General features: G+C 39.5%; 1 protein-coding gene across 41 annotated transcripts in view; it reads left to right on the forward strand.

Moving 5' to 3' along the window:
- Window positions 1–17,759, forward strand: part of neb (nebulin) — a 66,408-nt gene that overhangs the window by 29,699 nt on the left and 18,950 nt on the right. For 36 of the 41 annotated variants that reach the window (XM_031319941.2, XM_031319865.2, XM_031321464.2 and 33 more), the window contains 45 exons: window positions 187–291; window positions 442–540; window positions 682–783; window positions 925–1,032; window positions 1,156–1,467; window positions 1,909–2,013; window positions 2,128–2,232; window positions 2,324–2,428; window positions 2,533–2,640; window positions 2,764–2,874; window positions 4,150–4,347; window positions 4,803–4,907; window positions 5,040–5,144; window positions 5,232–5,336; window positions 5,445–5,552; window positions 5,669–5,782; window positions 5,964–6,161; window positions 6,606–6,710; window positions 6,933–7,037; window positions 7,135–7,242; window positions 7,336–7,443; window positions 7,564–7,671; window positions 7,789–7,893; window positions 8,010–8,114; window positions 8,213–8,311; window positions 8,435–8,539; window positions 8,723–8,827; window positions 8,926–9,030; window positions 9,299–9,403; window positions 9,871–9,975; window positions 10,135–10,239; window positions 10,390–10,494; window positions 10,696–10,800; window positions 11,808–11,912; window positions 13,267–13,368; window positions 13,505–13,612; window positions 13,708–13,812; window positions 13,922–14,026; window positions 14,121–14,225; window positions 14,382–14,486; window positions 14,612–14,722; window positions 14,826–14,936; window positions 15,373–15,474; window positions 15,821–15,925; window positions 16,444–16,533. In XM_031319941.2, the coding sequence (XP_031175801.1) occupies window positions 187–291; window positions 442–540; window positions 682–783; window positions 925–1,032; window positions 1,156–1,467; window positions 1,909–2,013; window positions 2,128–2,232; window positions 2,324–2,428; window positions 2,533–2,640; window positions 2,764–2,874; window positions 4,150–4,347; window positions 4,803–4,907; window positions 5,040–5,144; window positions 5,232–5,336; window positions 5,445–5,552; window positions 5,669–5,782; window positions 5,964–6,161; window positions 6,606–6,710; window positions 6,933–7,037; window positions 7,135–7,242; window positions 7,336–7,443; window positions 7,564–7,671; window positions 7,789–7,893; window positions 8,010–8,114; window positions 8,213–8,311; window positions 8,435–8,539; window positions 8,723–8,827; window positions 8,926–9,030; window positions 9,299–9,403; window positions 9,871–9,975; window positions 10,135–10,239; window positions 10,390–10,494; window positions 10,696–10,800; window positions 11,808–11,912; window positions 13,267–13,368; window positions 13,505–13,612; window positions 13,708–13,812; window positions 13,922–14,026; window positions 14,121–14,225; window positions 14,382–14,486; window positions 14,612–14,722; window positions 14,826–14,936; window positions 15,373–15,474; window positions 15,821–15,925; window positions 16,444–16,533 (5,130 nt within the window). Of the gene's footprint in view, window positions 1–186; window positions 292–441; window positions 541–681; window positions 784–924; window positions 1,033–1,155; window positions 1,468–1,908; window positions 2,014–2,127; window positions 2,233–2,323; window positions 2,429–2,532; window positions 2,641–2,763; window positions 2,875–4,149; window positions 4,348–4,802; window positions 4,908–5,039; window positions 5,145–5,231; window positions 5,337–5,444; window positions 5,553–5,668; window positions 5,783–5,963; window positions 6,162–6,605; window positions 6,711–6,932; window positions 7,038–7,134; window positions 7,243–7,335; window positions 7,444–7,563; window positions 7,672–7,788; window positions 7,894–8,009; window positions 8,115–8,212; window positions 8,312–8,434; window positions 8,540–8,722; window positions 8,828–8,925; window positions 9,031–9,298; window positions 9,404–9,870; window positions 9,976–10,134; window positions 10,240–10,389; window positions 10,495–10,695; window positions 10,801–11,155; window positions 11,258–11,807; window positions 11,913–13,266; window positions 13,369–13,504; window positions 13,613–13,707; window positions 13,813–13,921; window positions 14,027–14,120; window positions 14,226–14,381; window positions 14,487–14,611; window positions 14,723–14,825; window positions 14,937–15,372; window positions 15,475–15,820; window positions 15,926–16,443; window positions 16,534–17,759 lie in introns of all 41 variants that reach the window. The other 5 variants (XM_036003833.1, XM_036003841.1, XM_031320104.2 and 2 more) reach the window with 4 other exon arrangements.

The following is a 17,759-nucleotide window of genomic DNA, read 5'->3' on the forward strand; positions in this document are numbered from 1 at the left end:
ATGCTTGTGGATAGTATTCATTCACATACACTATTGTAACAATGATCAAATATGTATTGGGTCTTTGAGGGGTTTATATTGTATACACCTATTTTAGCCCAAGAAACTCTCACATTGTAATTATTGTCTGTATAAATTTGTAATGTCTTGGAAACAAATTAAGATATGCTTGTTTTTTTTTCCCAGGCTGTCTACAGAGCTGATATGGAATGGATCCGTGGATGTGGATGGATACCACATGAGTCTGTGGAGGTTCTGAAGGTGAAGCATGCACAGAAGATCCTGGCTGATGTAAGTCTGACTACAATTTGACTTTTTAATTACTTGTGAAATCACAGACATTTGTATACATTTGTAAACATTTAAAAGAATGTTTTTAGCTAGAAAAATGCGCTTCTATCTTAAATTTGCTGAAATATTGTTCTTTCTTGTTACTTACAGAGAGGCTACCGTGTCAAATTGGATGATCAGAAATTCACAGTTAAAACTGACAGAGTTGACTTGGTCTGTGCCAAGAATGCTGCTGACGTCCTCAACGAGGTGAGGATGACTTTCTGCTATTCAGATGCTGTTTGAAAATGTTTTTAGTCCTTTCTTCAGTTGAACCCCCTACCAGAATAGTAACAATGACAGATTTTTGTTTGTTTTGGTAACTGCATTATGATTTATCGCTCTGCTCAGGCCAAATATCGTGAGGCCTGGCACAATGACAAGACCAAGTACACAGTGGTGGACACTCCAATTCTTGCCACAGCCAGAGAGGTGGCTAAGAACGTTCACCCGGTAAGATGACTCCTCAAGGGAGGTATTTGCTACATATTTCAATTTAACATTCTTTGTCCTGTACCAATTTTATCCGCTATTTTCAGCTCGATAAGCAATACATCATCATAAACCTATAATAAACATTTCCATCTCTTGCAGAAACTGTACACCAAAGCATGGGATAAGGTCAAAGCTACAGGCTACTTCATGCCTGGAGATGCTGTACCAATCAAGCAGTGCATCCTCACGAGTAAAGTGCAGAGTCAAGTGAGTAGTGGGACAAAGTTGCATCTGTTTCTTTCATAATAATACATTAATTATTATTAATTATATAATATACGTATAATAATCGTATAATAATATGATATAATAATGTTGTCTGTCCTGTAGCATAAGTACCTTGAGAGCTACCGTAAGCAGGTTGGCCATCACATCGGTGCCCTCAGCGTCCACGACGACCCTCTGATTATGCTGGCTCTGAACTCAGCCAGGATTGCCAGTGATGCCCTGTACAAGAAGGACTTCAACAAGTCTAAGACCAAGTTCAACCTACCGGTGGACATGCTGCAGTTTGAACTGGCCAAGAAATGTCAGAGACAAGTTAATGATGACCTCTACAGAACCCGCCTGCACCAGTGGACCTGCCTGCCAGACTCCACTGATGTGGTCCAGGCCAGAAAGACCTACGATCTGCAGAGCGATGTAGGTTTATAGTAGTGCTTGTGGATAGCATTCATTCACATACACTATTGTAACAATGATCAAATATGTATTGGGTCTTTTGAGGGGTCTATTCTGTATATACCTATTTTAGCCCAAGAAAGTGATGTGGTTCAGGCTAGAAAGGTCTGCGACTTACAGAGTGATGTAAGTACATGTAAAGTTTAGCGGGCTTGTTGAGAATTGATGAAGTAAGAGCAGATTGTTTGGAGTTGGTTTTTAGCTCTTATCCTATCCTACACCAAAAAGCATAATTTCCATAATGGAAATTGCCTTAAGTTACTTTGTTTTCTTGACCATGCAAACCCATATCCAGGCCTGAAAAGCCTATGAATTTCAAAGTGATGTGAGTGCTAATCACACTAACCTAGGACTTCTTTATCACATTGGTATACTAAATTGTATCTTGCTTTCTGCCTTCAGAATGTGTATAAGGCTGATTTGGAATGGATTCGTGGCTGCGGCTGGATGCCAGCTGAATCTGTTGATCACGTCAAGGCCAGGAAGGCCCAGGAGATTCTTAATGACGTATGTTTACTGTATTACATTTAGTTTTTTATTTTGGCTGATTTCTTTAAGCACATTTTGCCCATTTTCTGTCAGTTTTTTGTCTTACCTCAAAGCTGTATTTTTTTTTTGCAGAGGCTCTACAAGAAGAATGCCAAAGACTGCTTTGGAAAATTCACCCTGATTGTGGACCGCCCTGAACTTATCTTGGCGAGGATAAATGCTGCCAACCTCAGTGATGTATGTAAAAAATCTATTTTAAACTTCTAAATTTCAAGAAGCATAGTAATAACAAACACATCTAAATTCTGTTGTTTGCTTCCTACTATAGCTGAAGTACAAAGAGACCTTCAATGCAGAAAAGGGTACTTATATTGGTTCAGAAGACACTCCTCAACTGGCCCATAGCAGGGATGTGTCTAAGAACATCAGTGAGGTAATGTAAACTATTATTTCATTAAATTACGATTTTTGTTGATTGTATTTCATGTATTGTATCAGCCTTGTCTTAAACATTGTGCCTACTTTGTGTGATTTCAGAAACTCTACAAACTGCAATGGGATGAGTCTAAGGCTACAGGCTACCAGCTGAACCATGAATACATCCCACTTCTCAGCGGCAAGAAGGGCAGGGAGATCGCTAGTGATGTGAGTGTCTTACACTTCTTTATAGTTGTCATTGCTGATAAGGCAAAGCGCATGGAATCATGTTTTCTTCTTTCAATATATGTAAACAAAAGTTGAGACTTTTATTATTCTGGATCTTACTAGGTCAAGTACAAGGAAATCCATGAGAAGACCAAGGGTCACTACATGGCTGGGACCCTGGTAGACTTCCCTGAGGTGATGCGCTGTGGACACCAGGAAAAGAACAAGGGACTGGTAAGAATTTGAATATAGTTTGTCCATTCCATACATATCAAGCAGCTTAATACATCTGCAAGGTACTATAAAAGCAAACAGATATCACATGCACCACAAGATTCATAGAATTCGGGCAAAAGATAGCATAAATGATATTCCCCTGTCCAAAAAAAATGTAAAGGCTAAGTAAGTAAGAATTGACAGTCAAAAGATCAGTCTTTGTTTTCAGGTAAATGGTCCTAGACATACTTGGGCCTGATTAACTGTACTTTAAATGCTGTAAATGATGTGTGGCTTGCAAATCTTCTTTTTTTTTTTTTTTTTTTTTTTTTGTGTGAACAACAAACAAGGCATGAAGCAAGCAGATTTAAGTGTACAAGACATAGTTGACACGGTATTACAATTCCCCTCATATCCCTCCCCCCCACCCACAACCCCACCCAGGTCAGGAGGAGTGTGACTTCGGCCCGCCTTAAAGGGAAGCGAGCTCTGTGAAGGACGCAAATATGCCATCCTTGTATAGGTCCTTAACACTGACAATACCCTTACTGTGCCAGGTCCCAAATGCCAGGTCTGAACTCGAGGGTGTAAAGACATGGTTTTTGAGCAGGGGGGGCAAGACGGAAGGGCCTTGCAAACCAAAGTTTTTCCTAACCTGACTCCAGATCTTAAGCGAGAGGGATACAATCGGGCACGTGCCCACAGGCATTGAAGTCAAAGGGAGTTGGGAACAGAGGGCCGACCGCAATGGAAGGCGTGAGCTCGCCCTCTCCAAGTGTACCCAGACAGGTAGTGAGGCACAGTCGTTGCTCATCCAGTATAAGAGTTTTTGCAGGTTAGCTGCCCAGTTATATTGTCTGAAGTTCAGGAGTGCCAGACCCCCCTCAGTCTTAGGGGACTGTAATATCGCCTTGCGGATCCTAGCGGGTTTGCCGAGAGAAATTTATATATCGCCCTGTCCAGCTTGTCGAAACCTTGTCGTTGGTTAGAGATGTACAGGAGCAGGTCGTTCACATACAATGAGACTTCATGAGTTGTGCCAGATCGTGTGATGCCCTCGAAACCTTCCTCCGAGCGAAGCCAAACAGCCAGCGGTTCGATCACGATGGCAAACAGGAGCGGGGACAGAGGGCAGCCCTTTCATATAGATTTTTTAAGCATTTTAATCGCTTTTATGACCAGAGATTAGGATTTACAGTTGTTCTAATCCACATAAGATTTATTTTAGGTCAATTTGATTCACAATGGTAATGACAATGTCAATAACTTTCCATGGTATGCATGTCTTCACAGAGGGTCTACCAGAAAGACTACCATCAGAGCAAGACCAAGACCCACCTCCCGCCTGACATCATCGCTAACAAAGTTGCTAAGCGGTGCCAGGACATGCTGAGCGACGTCCTCTACCGTACCTACCTGCACCAGTGGACTTGCCACCCTGACCAGGAAGATGCCATTCGTGCCCGCAAGACCAACGAGATTCTCAGTGATGTAAGTCATTCTTCAGGGCACATATGCTGCTTATACCTGATTTTCGCACAACGTCCTGTAGTAGACGTTTGGACAAAATCAAATCACATCAACTTTTTTTTAAATTATGTTAGATACACAGGCAGTGTACTGTACTATATATTTGATTAATTTGATTATTGGTATTTGGTATATGATAAAAGTTCTCTTCATAAAGACCTTTTAAAATTAAGAGCAGTTGTTTGACAGCCCAAATCTTATTGTTATAATTAAGTGACATTTTCTTTGTTACTACAGTGTTTTTGACAAGCAGTTCCTATCCCAAGACAAATGTTTGTTGTGCCTGCACAACATTATAGTTTAATGTGATATACAATAGATTTATCTGTTTGCAAGCAAGACATTGTACAACATTTAGATGTTCTCTCCATTATTATACATATAATTGTGTGCTTTTTGGTGTTTTCATTTGATAGGTGTTCTACAAGGAAGACCTGAACTGGATGAGGGGTATGGGTTGCTATGCCTGGGACACACCAGAGATTGTTCGTGCCAAGAAGTCCTACGACCTGCAGAGTGAGGTGAGTGAAAACATGGAAGACAACAGGAAACCTTCAAAAATGTACTTCATAATGTATGGTTTATATGATTAAATTAAGTTCTTAAGGTCATTGAACTGTGATAATTTACCCATGTAATATCTTCCTTTCTAGCTTAAATACAGAACAGAAGCCAAGAAAGAATTCAACAATTACTCCATTGTGACAGACACCCCAGCTTATGTGACTGCTGTCCTGGGTCACACCTGGGCCAGTGATGTGAGTGAGCTGGACTTAAAAGCATGTATAGTGTTTGAGTTTAAAATGCCTAATTGAGTGCATTAATTAAACAATTGTCATTGACAGCTCAACTATAGGGAGGCTTATCATAAGGAGAAGCACATGTATACCACTATTCTGGATACCCACGACTATGCCAGATGCCACAACTTCAAACACTTCTTCAGCAACGTAAGTGATTATAAACATATCTCTTTCAGCCTGTGACACGATTAAAGATATCAGCTTGGTAAACGGCATGTTCACATGCAACGTGTTGATAATGTTCTCTGTCAACAGAATATTTACACTGCTGCCTGGGACAAAATCAAAGCCAAGAGCTACAGTATTCCACATGACTCACACGCCCTGCAACACGCCAAACAGCAAAAGATCATTCTCAGCGGCGTGAGTTTCACTTCTGTTAATTTCATTCCATCTTAATACTGTGCTGGAATTTTCTTTACATATGAGTTTGTCCGTTCAACTTTAAGAAACATTATGAATCCTGTTACCCCCTTTAGGTGAAGTACAAGGAGGATTATGAGAAGTTCAAATCCCTCTACAGTCTGCCCAAGTCTCTTGAAGACGATCCTGCCACTGCTCGCTGCGTCAAAGCTGGAAAGCTGGTTCTTGATGTAAGTTAAATTTATTGAGCCATTTCATCTCCCACATGTCTGAATTTCTTTTGATGAGGAATACAGGAGGATTAGCTCTAGTTTAACAAACAAGCTGCTAAAATGCATTGAACTGTATTGCTTTTCTTGTGCATACACAATGCGAGAACTAAAATGACCCATCTGTTGTCCATCTTTATAGCGTCTGTACAGAGAGAAATATGAAAAGACCAAGGCCAAGAACCATATCCCAGCAGACATGCTGGAGATCCTGTCTGCCCGCAACACCCAGTCCACCGTCAGTGGGATCCACTACCGCAAGTATCTGCATCAATGGATATGCCTCCCTGACATGCAGGTGTACACCCAAGCACGCAAAGTCAACGAGCAGCTCAGTGACGTGAGTAACTACTCTCAGCTTGATATTCTGTGCTCGTTACTGCATAGCCTCAGTAGCTAAATTTTAGTCAAAGGTACAGCCATATTCTTGCATATATTTTGTCAGTTATATTATTTATGATGCTATACCTTCTTTTTTAACTTTAATTATAATATAATATAATTTCATAGTAGAACCTTTTCTTTATCCAGTTACCTGTCACCTGTATATATTCTATATTTATAAATACATTGAAAATGTAAGGACACCACATTGAGTATTGTGTATAATAAAGAAGACATAAGAACGTAACATTCAAGAGTTTTCAGAGGCGTTGATGGGTATGGTTCAGAAAGTGTCCACACTTTTTAAATCCATATTCTGTATGAAAGAAGAGTCAGATTTAAACCAGTTGCAATACACATCTGCCAAAGTCACTTAACATGTGTGTTTTGTTGTGTACAGATCATCTACAAGGATGACCTAAACTGGCTGAGGGGTATTGGCTGCTACGCCTGGGATACACCGGAGATCATCCGTGTCAAGCATGCTGGTGATCTTCAGAGTGAGGTAAGACCTCAAAGTATATTCATTCTCATGCGGCCCTCTATTTCACATCCTCTTCAGTTATTTGGTTTAACAAGTTATCTTGTCACTGTTCACATTTTCCTCTTCTCTTTGGCACTCACTCTTTCACTATCCTCCCTTTAAGCAAATTATCCATAGACTAATACTACCTAGTTTTTCATCAGAAACCATGCTGATTCTCATGTCCTTGTGTTTCTATTCCAGAACAAGTACAGAGCCAAAGGTATTGAGGCTTTCAAGAACTATTCAGTGGTGATCGACACTCCAGTGTACGAGACGTCCAAGCAGAACTCCGAGAATCTGAGTGATGTAAGTCACTCTCTGTTCTTAACAATGTCTATATTTCATTACATAACAAAAAAATCATGATCATGTATTTCATCTTTTTTTTCTTCTCTTTTTCCAGCTGCACTACCGCTATGATTACAACACCAATATCAAGGGCACCAACACGTCTCCTGCTGTTACCATTGACACAGAAAGGGCACGCCTGGCTAACTACATCCAGAGTGATGTAAGATAATAATCCTTAGTATTGAGTCTACCTGTATATGTATACTGTAAAAATGTTTTTACAATTTCACCTTGTTGTCTTGTCCTCTCTCAGAACTGGTACAAGGAGGCCAACAAGAGCTCCATGCCCACTGGTTACTCCCTGCCCAAAGACACCCCACTCATCAAGCAGGCTAAGATGAACAGCGTTGTCACCAGCTATGTAAGTACAATCGCTGTCTTGAATCATCCAATTATTCTGTTCTTTTGACAGCAATTAAATCTTTTTGCCAATGGAGTTTTGTCATTACTGAATTATATACGTTTGCTTTTATTTGGGTAGGTGAAGTACAAGGAAGCCTATGAGATGACAAAAGCAAAGGCCTACACTCTTCATCCAGAGGGTGTCAACTTTGTCAACTCAAGGAAGGCTAACAAGATCACTAACGATGTAAGATAACACACTGCTGCTATTGTTGACACCAGACACATTAGTGTTGATGGAGATTTACTACTGACGCTTTTACTGGATAAACAATCTTATATGTTGGCATGTTTCTTTCCCCAGCGTCTGTATCGGGAGATGTACCACAAGCAAAAGGATAAGATCCACACAACCTACGACACCCCCGATATCAAACAAGTCAAGATGAACCAGGCACACCTCAGCGACGTATGGAACCATTGTCACGCAATTTTTGTCATTCATGTACCTATTTCTATTCAATTTCTACTCATTTGAAAAGTATGTTCTATTCATGCCACCTTTTTCTTCCATTCTCATCTTAGTTGTGCTACAGAGAGAAATACTACAACACCAGAGGCCAGCTGATCTCTTTGCCCATTACGCCCGAGCTGATGCACTGTTACCACGTCAATGAGATTACTAGCGAGGTATGGAGAAAAGAGCCATGAGTTTCACACACATTTTTACGATATTAACTTTAAAACTTTAGATAGAAATTTTCGTTAAATTCATTTTGTGTTTTTAGCTAAAATACAAAGAGGATCTGACGTGGCTGAGAGGCTTTGGCTGCTTCTTGTATGACACCCCAGAGATGGTCCACGTCCGCAACATCACCAAACAAAGGGTATGCGTTTCCATTTGGATGAAATATCCTTTTTTATATCAGTATTGTTTATTTTCAGTTATGATCAACTTCCTGCAGTGGCATCACAATCCTTTGTATGGCCTATTGTGTTGTCTTTTATAGGTGACCTATCCAGTGGAAGCTAAGAAGAACCTTGCCAACTTCTCTGTGGTCCTGGACACACCAGAGTATAAACGTGTGACTGAGCTAAAGACCCACATGAGCAATGTGAGTGGTTTTCCCAAACACACTTTATATTAATAGTCTGACATTGTCAGGTCTCAGTTAAGTAGCTTTCAAATATCTTCAGTGTATCCTGAAGTTTATGTTCAGACAATTGTTTGTATTCTGTCAGAATTGCTTTTGACAAGCAGGCTTTTGACTTGACTTTTTCTGCTCCTCTATTTTCAGATGATATACAAAGCCCAGAGCAAAGAGGAAATGGCTAAGGTCACCACCACTGGGGACTCTGTGGAGCACCAGAGAGCCAAATGGGCCCAGCTGCTGACTAATAAAGCAAGTTCAGATACACCATCACTTGCTGAATGTATCGTTTTGTAGATTTCTATTATTTTACTGATAATCTAATCAGTATTTTATCTGTTTCTCTACAGTACCTGTACACAGATCTGGCTGCTAGGGAGAGACCTCATTTCACTCAAGAAATTGACACTCCAAACATGGGCCATGCTAGAAAAATGAAAGTGGTCTGCAGTGATGTAAGTCTTCCCTTCCTCATTTCATTATTTTTGCCATGGTTTCCTAGCAGCGGGCAAACGTACCTTTGTTACCCCTCACCTCCGTAGAATTGAAATGAATATATATCTTAACAGTGTTTGTATTTGTATTCAGTGATATTTTGTAGCTGACTTACTGCTACAGAATAGGAAATACTGTAAATGCTGCAGTGAATTAGTTGTCCAAATTATGTAACAAAAATGATCTAACTCTCTTCTGATGTGTTGCATAAATCATTTCTTCCCTTAGAACAAATACAAAGACCAGTATGAGAAGATGAAGCACAGATACACTGCCATTGCTGATACACCTCTCCTGGTCCGAGCCAAGAAAGCCTACCTCCAGTCCAGTGATGTGAGTATGCTCATTGGCTAACTGCCATATCACATCAATAATATTCATATCAGTGCAATGAACCATTTTTAATTATTTGTAGCTTTCCCTATTTAGTTCTTCTGCTCAACCTTCCATTTAGCAGAAAACCTGTTTGAAATTTGTTTAAAGATTATCTTAGTGAAAAATTGATATTAACTGGTCAGTGTTGCTCAACTGACTTCAGAGCACTATTCTATAAAACTTATTATTAAACATGTTACTGAATCTACTAATTAAACAAAGAATTGTGTCTGCTACGATAGTCTAAATATTGTTTCATGAACTTTCAACCATACTATAAAGTACTACCAGTACAAATCAGAAATCAGTGCAAAATTGTGGCATTTGTGTGTGTGTGTGTGTGTGTGTGTGTGTGTCTGTGTGTGTGTGTGTGTGTGTGTGTTTTTTTAATGAAAATCTGACACATTTTGTTTCCATGTCTTCAGCTGCGTTACAAAGAGACCTTTGAGCTCGCCAAGGGCCACTACCACACAGTCAAGGATGCTCTGGACATCACCTACCACCGCAGAGTCACTGATGACATCAGCGAGGTTAGCATTTGAAATTAGCTGATTGACTATTTGTTGTGAATGTCTTTGCACACTTATATTTACACAATGTTAACAAAAAATATAAGATCATTTTGATTTGAGCTCTTTCATCCCTCATACTGTTTTTGTTGTGTTTCTGTCTCCATCTCTCTACCTCAGGTTAAATACAGGGGGAAGTACATTAACTCTCTGGGTACATGGAAGTCCATCCCCGACCGTCCTGAATTCTTCATCAGCAAAATTGCCAGCGATAACATCAGCGCTGTAAGTACTTTTGACTTGCATTCCAAAATGATGCAACCTGTGTTTTTATTTATTTTTATATTCACCCACAGTAGAGAGAAGGGCATATAGTATAATTGACATATTTTGTTAACGTTTGAATGAAATCCCCCTTTTTATGTCCCTCTTTAGGTCAAGTACAAGGAGGATCTGGAATGGCTGAAGGGTATTGGCTGCTTTGTGTGGGACACACCTGAGCTGGTGCAGGCTGAGAAGAACAAGACGCTGTACAGTGAGGTGAAGGATCTATTTATTTATATATTTGTAATGTCAATCATTTCATAAGATGTTGACATGTAACAATACTTGTTTGTTTATTTCATTCCAAAGAAAATACCATACACTACTTGTAATGTCTAAAATGTATATTACATTATGCTTTTTATTGTACTACTTTTTCTGCATGTTCCTAATAACAGTTTCATTTCTTGTTAACAGAGACTGTACAAAGCCTCTTTTGAGAAGAACAGAGGCAACTTCAAGTATACTAGCGATACTCCATTCTTCCAGGCTGCCAAGTATGCCTCCACTCTCATCAACGATGTGAGTCCCTTCATTCTTTAGCCCTATACAGTCATTTATTATAATTAGTTTGTTGAGACCCATTTGTAACATAGAAACTTTAATTGTTAATCAAATTTCTCTGTCTTTGTGCATCTCTATTGGACTCTTAGCTTGAAGGTAAAAGAGTGTGAATTCATAGTATTACCTGATTTTTGACTTTAATGACCCGCTCTTTTAATGAGTAACCGTAATACCAAGTGTATAAAATGTGTTCATTGTTCTTCACATCAACTTGTTTTAACCACCCTTTGTTCCCTGGAAAAGTATCATCACTTGACAGTGCCCATTGTTTTCTGGACATTTGTCTCTAACTACCTTCTGACATTCTGAGCAGAGGGCCTACAGAGCTACTTATGAGAAAACCAAGGATAAGTTCACCATAACTACAGATGATCCTAGGTACCTACTGGCCAGGGAGAACAGTAAGATGAGCCAGGTAACCATTCTGGTCTTCTCGTATGACTGGCCTGCCTCCTCCGCTGCTATCGCCAGTCCGGTCCTCCAGACCTCTGACACTGGTGCATGAGGTCGTCGACTGAACTGCTGTTGGTCGTCATCGTCGCATGATAGTTCAACACGATTATTGCTCTTCCTTCTGTATCAGTCTCTGTTCGTTCTTTCTTTCGTTTAGTCCCAAAGAGGTCATTGTAAACCGTGCCACTTAAATAGCAGCTGGATAGCTATCTTGAGTGAGCAGGACTCCTTTATCTGTGCCATCAGAGAGACAGTTTAATCACTCATATAACTATGATTAAGTTATGCTTATTAGATTATGAATGATGTCCAAACAAGTCATTATCAAGCTTAGCACTGCTAAAGATGAAGATGTATGTCACTTTGAAGGCACAGATGAGGGCTAGCAACTCCTTTGTCACACTTGGATCTCCGGAGTACTTCTCTCCAGTCCTCCCAGTGTTACTGCTGTTTTTTGTGTGTCCTCAACTATGGCATGCTGTGTGTGTATGTCGTTGTGTGTGTTTGTACAGGCAAGGTATAAATCCAAAGCAAAGGGCCTGCTAAAGAGTGGTTGCAATGAGCTACACCGCCCTGACATCCTCACAGCCCTTTACCAGTCCACTTTGAGCAGTAAGGTAAACAGCCACAGAGTGGTGAACCATGGAAACTCTGACCCCTGTCCACAAACAAGCAGAAAAAAGCCCTCTATAGTCATCATGTTACTTTGTTCCTCCGTGCTGTTTCTGGACAAGTCCCTATCACATCATATACTCATCTTGTATAAACTCCTTCCCTCCATTCAAACCACTTTACTCCTAAAATGGTTTTAACTCCCACACATTCCACCCTTCTCTTTCATGCTCTAATCCCCCCATCACCTATTCACTTCTCTTAATGTCTCATTGATTTACAAACCTTTACCTCACTCTAAAATGCAGTGCAGTAGTTGCGTGACAGATGTATCTAGAGTCAGATATGCAGAAAATTGCAGCTTTACGAAACTAAGTAGCATTCCTAATGGTGCATTCACACATTATTAAACATTACTTTAAAATAGAGAAAAATAAAAATATATTTTATAATTTCTTTTAAAATTGCAATTTTCTGTGACCTATAAAACAGTAAAATAGCTGAGATATTGCACTTTTGGATATTGCACAAAATTGCTGAGTAGTAGTGGCTCGATATACAAGTGATACGTTTAGGAATAAATACGTACAGACATTTGTTAAGGCGTATGTGTATATTTCATACAGTTTTCTTCCTATAAGATTTTGTTACTCTGCTAAAATACCAAAGTCAGCCATTTTTAGTTACTCAACACAGTTTTTTCTTGAGTAAAACTCATCTTTATTGAAGCCACTCTATATATCAGCCTCAGATTCAGTGAGCAATAGCATAAGATGGACTGCTGGTCACCATGAGCTACGTGGGCACTGCAGACTTTCATGACTGAACAGTGGTAATGTGTCCTTGTCCTCATTTTCACCTGGAAAATAACTCCCTCTATGTTTCTGCATGTTTCATAAAGCATGTTTTTCTAAACGTATGCATGACACCACTTCACTCATACTGTTTTTTTCACATAATACATGTTAGTTAACTGTTTCTGACTTTGCTGTTAGAGAACTATCCAAGAAGAACAAGAAACAGAACAAACTGTACAACAACAGTAAATGAATAACAAAATAATCTAATTGTTCTTACCCTTTAGCTCTATTATGTAATAACAGAAAGGGATTTAAAGTCAAGTGATCTTCATCTGAATTTACTTTGAGGAGGACATCATTTGATGCTAAAATGTGACTTTTTGTCCATCTCTGTCTCTCTTACTTAAATTGTCTTTTTTTTTTTCATTCACCTCTTTTCTTGGATAGTTTTCATCTTTACTTCAACTTCATAAATACACATAAATAAAAGCAAATGATTACACTAGCAAATTGATTACGAGTGGTACTAACTTTATTGTGTTTACACCTCCTCCATCAGTGGAGGTACAGGGAGCAGTATGAAAAAGCCAAGGACAAGTTCACCTCAGTTCTGGAGACTCCTGAGTATGAGGCCCACAAACGCAGCAAGAAAATCGGCGATGTGAGCTTTAAAACAAATTTGTTTTTGTCCAGTGGGTTAAATGTTTTAAGATTTTAACAGTTAAAATGTGCTTAATGATTTCTTTATGTTTGGTGTCTTTTTAATTTCTCCTGACTATGTGATGATTAATCCTTAGATCATCTACAAGATGGAGTACAACAAGACCAAGGCTAAGGGATACACCTTGCCATATGACACTCCATACCAACAGCACATGAAGAAGGTCAAGGATATCACCAGCAGTGTAAGTCCCACTCAGACTTTCTTACAGAGGCATAGGTAGCCAAAATATGAAATACATTTTTGTGTTTGATGGTGTGTTTTTCATGCATCTTGCAGCTAAAGTACAAAGAAGTGTATGAGAAGAGCAAGGCCCAGATCAACATGGACCCTGAGGCTCATTCGATCCGTGCTGCCAAGGAGGCCTACAAGAACATCAGCAATGTAAGTGTCTTTGGTGATGGTATCAGGAAAAGTCACATTCTGTACATTATTGGTTAGTTGAACTCGAAATATCTGGAAATATTGATTTAATATTTGCATCGGTTTTTAGCTTGACTACAAGAAGAAATATGAAGCCACCAAGAACAAGTGGATCTGGACAACAGACAGACCTGACTTTATCAATAATGCCAAGAACTCCCTGCAACAGAGTGATGTGAGTTGGTGTCTCTTCTTTATTTGTGTTATTTTTCATTTTAACAACATCCAACAGCGTTGTTCTAATTCCACTTCCATTGTTTCACCCACAGGTTGAGTACAAGTACGACAAAGAGATGATGAAGGGCTGTGTGATACCTGTAGTTGATGACAAGTTGACCCTCCTGGCTATGCAACATACTGAAATGGCCAGCGATGTAAGTTTTTCCACGTCTTTATTACCTTCTCTATGATGAAAGGAAATGACTAGAGGGCAGAGAGTACTCAGTTCCCAATATCAGAGGACAATATTTCTTAAGAATTGAATGTTTAACATGTTGTCAACTAATACTTTATTCGTTATTGCTCTCCAGGTGAAGTACAAACTGAAGTATGAGAAGGAAAAGGGCCACTACTTGCCAGTCTCGGACACTCCTCAAATCCTCCATGCTAAGGCTGTGCGCACTCTGGCATCAGAGGTAAATCTCATTCAGTAAAAAGTCGACCATTTTTTGTACAGGTTAAGAATAAGATATATTACACAAAATAGCTGCTTTTATGACTTTAACTATACAACTGTATACATTCTTATTTTCCTCCTCAGAGCAAATACAAGGAGGCCAGTAAGAAGGATATGCAGTCGGGCTCATTCACCACCTTGTCCGAGACTCGTGACACTGCCCACAGCAAGGAGATCAACAAGCTTATTAGCGGGGTACAATTGTCTCACATTTATTTTACAAAATGAGCTCAGCCATCTCATAATCCTGGACTGTTTTTGTGCGGTTGGCCTTTGACATTCTCTTCACTCCTTACAGAAATTGTACAAAGCGAAGTTTGAGAAGGAAAAGGGCAAATCAATATATAACAATATGGTTGTTCCACCTGATGTTCAGCATGCCATGGGAGTAGCCAAGAATCAGAGCAACGTGAGTCATCTCCACAATTGTACTAAAATAGCATTGTATTGATTGTATTTACAGCATACAATCTCCATGTTGAAAGTTTCATAGCCTCTTGTATTTCTCTTTTGATTTGCTTGTCAGTTTTTGAATCCATCTTTTTCATATATGTTCACATTCTATGTATAATTTTGTCAGATGGATTGTTCATATTGTTATTTTATTATTTGCACGTTTGTCCGTCCAGGTAGAGGGATCCCTTCTCAGTTGCTCTTCCTAAGGTTTCTTCAATTATTTCCTGTTAAAAGTTTTTTTGGGGGAGTTTTTTCTTACCCGATGCAAGTGTCTGAAGACAGAGGGTGTCATATGCCGTACAGATTGTAAAGCCCTCTGAGGCAAATTTGTGATTTTTGATATTGGGCTATATAAATAAAATTGAGTTGACTTTTGCCCAACCCTACAGGTTGCCTACAAGAAAGATGCCAAAGCCAACCTACACTACACTAGTGTAATCGACCGTCCTGACATAAAGAAGGCTACCCAGGCTGCCAAACTTATCAGTGAGGTAATCAGCAACTACAGTATATGTGTAAAACCTGTAGGTTAAAGACTAAAACCTGTACACACAAAGGTAGAAATATGCAATATCTCAGTGTGTGTAGGCCTGGCAAGTCTGGACTATTAATCAGAGGTTTGCATAGAAATATGCATTATTGTTCATAAGATTGAAAAAAAATGATTGAAAAACTGTTGTACCATCAACACTGTTTAACTGAAAAATGACATCATACAGTGCACAAACAACACAGCAACAATAATGACTTAGAACCAAAGATGAAATAGCAAAACAGTTAAGACCACTGTAGTTTGTACATGGTCCACTGATTCTTGTTTGGTCTTGTCTCTATCAGATCGGCTACCGTGACAAGGCCCGTGAGGAGGCCAGCCGTGGAGGTTCTCTGGTCCACCGCCCAGACATTGCTTTGGCCACTGAGGTGTCCAAGCTGAACAGCCAGGTACACCCAACCACATCTACCATCTGTCTCATGAAGCCCTGGGCCAGTCATTCTGCTTTTCCACTGGTTCCCTGCAGTCATCATCTCCTAGAAAATCTTTCCCTGATTTATCATACAAGATGGCGGGAATCAATCAATGGAAGCCATATCACACTCTTCTGTCTGGGTGTCATTGTCAGATCAACTTCCATTAGCTGATATTTGCAGAATAGTATTGCTGTTGTAGATGCTTAGCTGCAGTCCTAACAATAAAACTAGCAGCCTTTCCATAGCGCTTCCTCTGCCATCCTGCATTATAATCCATGTCTTAGTCTTGTCGTTGTGATTCCATGAAAGTACATTTACATGTTTAACTGCTCATATCATTGTACATGTCCCCATCCTCAAACCTGTCCTCTTACACTGCTCTTTCTTCCTCCATCCTTCTATACCGTACTCTTCTTATTCCTCATCTCTTTCCTCTTCCAAAATGTCCTGGTCTGTGTGTTCTCATCCCTCCATCTCACTGCGCTTTGTAGGTGGAGGCCAAGCCCTCCCTCCATGGAGCAGCTTCCTACGATACCCTCCAGATGCGCCACATTAAGAAAATGAGTGCCATGACTAGTGATGTAAGGAGGTTCATGCCCTAAAACTGAAGGGCCGCTACTAAATGTCTGTCTCCTCCGTCTATCTGTTCACTTCCTATCGACCTTTTGACTGACCGATTTAATGATTTCTGATTTTACTGGGAGGTACCTTTTGCAGTCTTTTGTTCCCTGACAAGCTGAGGCTCAATGACAAGTGTTGCATTACTGCATTTGTTGCACTGGTACTAATACTGTATGTTAAAGACACTTATTTATTTTTTGTGTTCACAATTTTTATAATTTTCCCACTTCTCTCCCGAGTCACTCAGTCAGTGTGTGGAAGGATTTTTAAAACATGTGTTTATCCAGTAGTCAACTATGTGAAGCTTCTTTCTTTTTGGTCTGAACACTAGAGGTCAGTGTAGACTTACTCAAATGTTGGTACGAGTTTACAAATGTGCTAAGTTAAGAGTGCAAATTTATTCATCATTACTGCTGGATTTACACATGTTTTTTTCTAAGACACTGTTTAAGAAAATTGCCTGTCTCACCTTCTCTCTAAAGCTGAATGATCTGCGGATTGACTGGTCAATCCAGAGTCCCTCTGAAACACGACCACAATCATACTGCCCTACCTCTTTCATATATACTTTAATATACGTGAAGTCCATGTTGTGTTTATGTCGATCACAGAATGCTGAATTACTTGAGATTTGAGATGCTTTTTAATGTCAAGTGTGAACTCCAACCTTCTGCATCTAAGTACAGACTGGATACATCTGGATGCGAGATATTCGGTCTGAACAGAGTCTTAGGGCGTCTCCACAGCTGACATGTTTGGTTTGATTTGAGAAGATTCTTTATGTAATTGTTTTATTACATATCTGGAGTTGTTTGTGATTTTAAAAAAACAGAACAAGTTGTTTGACAACTAGGAATAAAAATCTAAATAGAGGACTTTCTTCTCAAGCCTGGAACCAACTGCAGATGTGAATACACCCATAGAAACCCTCTTGCCCTGACTAATTAACCCTATGATTGCTGAATGAAAAGGGGAAATGAGAAAATGAAAAACTCTTATCGGATACAAAGTTTGACGACAGTTGTTTTTTCTTGTATAACAAGGGATGCAAACTTAATTTGTTTAATATTGAGAAGCATACAGTATATAACATGTCTAAAGCATTTACACAAAGCTATCTATAAGGAATCCCTTTTTATACTAAAAAAAAAAGCATTATGTTGTCCTTTAAGTGTTTCCAGTGGGA

Source organism: Sander lucioperca, chromosome 8 (genome assembly GCF_008315115.2).
Source record: "Sander lucioperca isolate FBNREF2018 chromosome 8, SLUC_FBN_1.2, whole genome shotgun sequence".
In the NCBI taxonomy this organism is placed as follows: Eukaryota; Metazoa; Chordata; class Actinopteri; order Perciformes; family Percidae; genus Sander; species Sander lucioperca.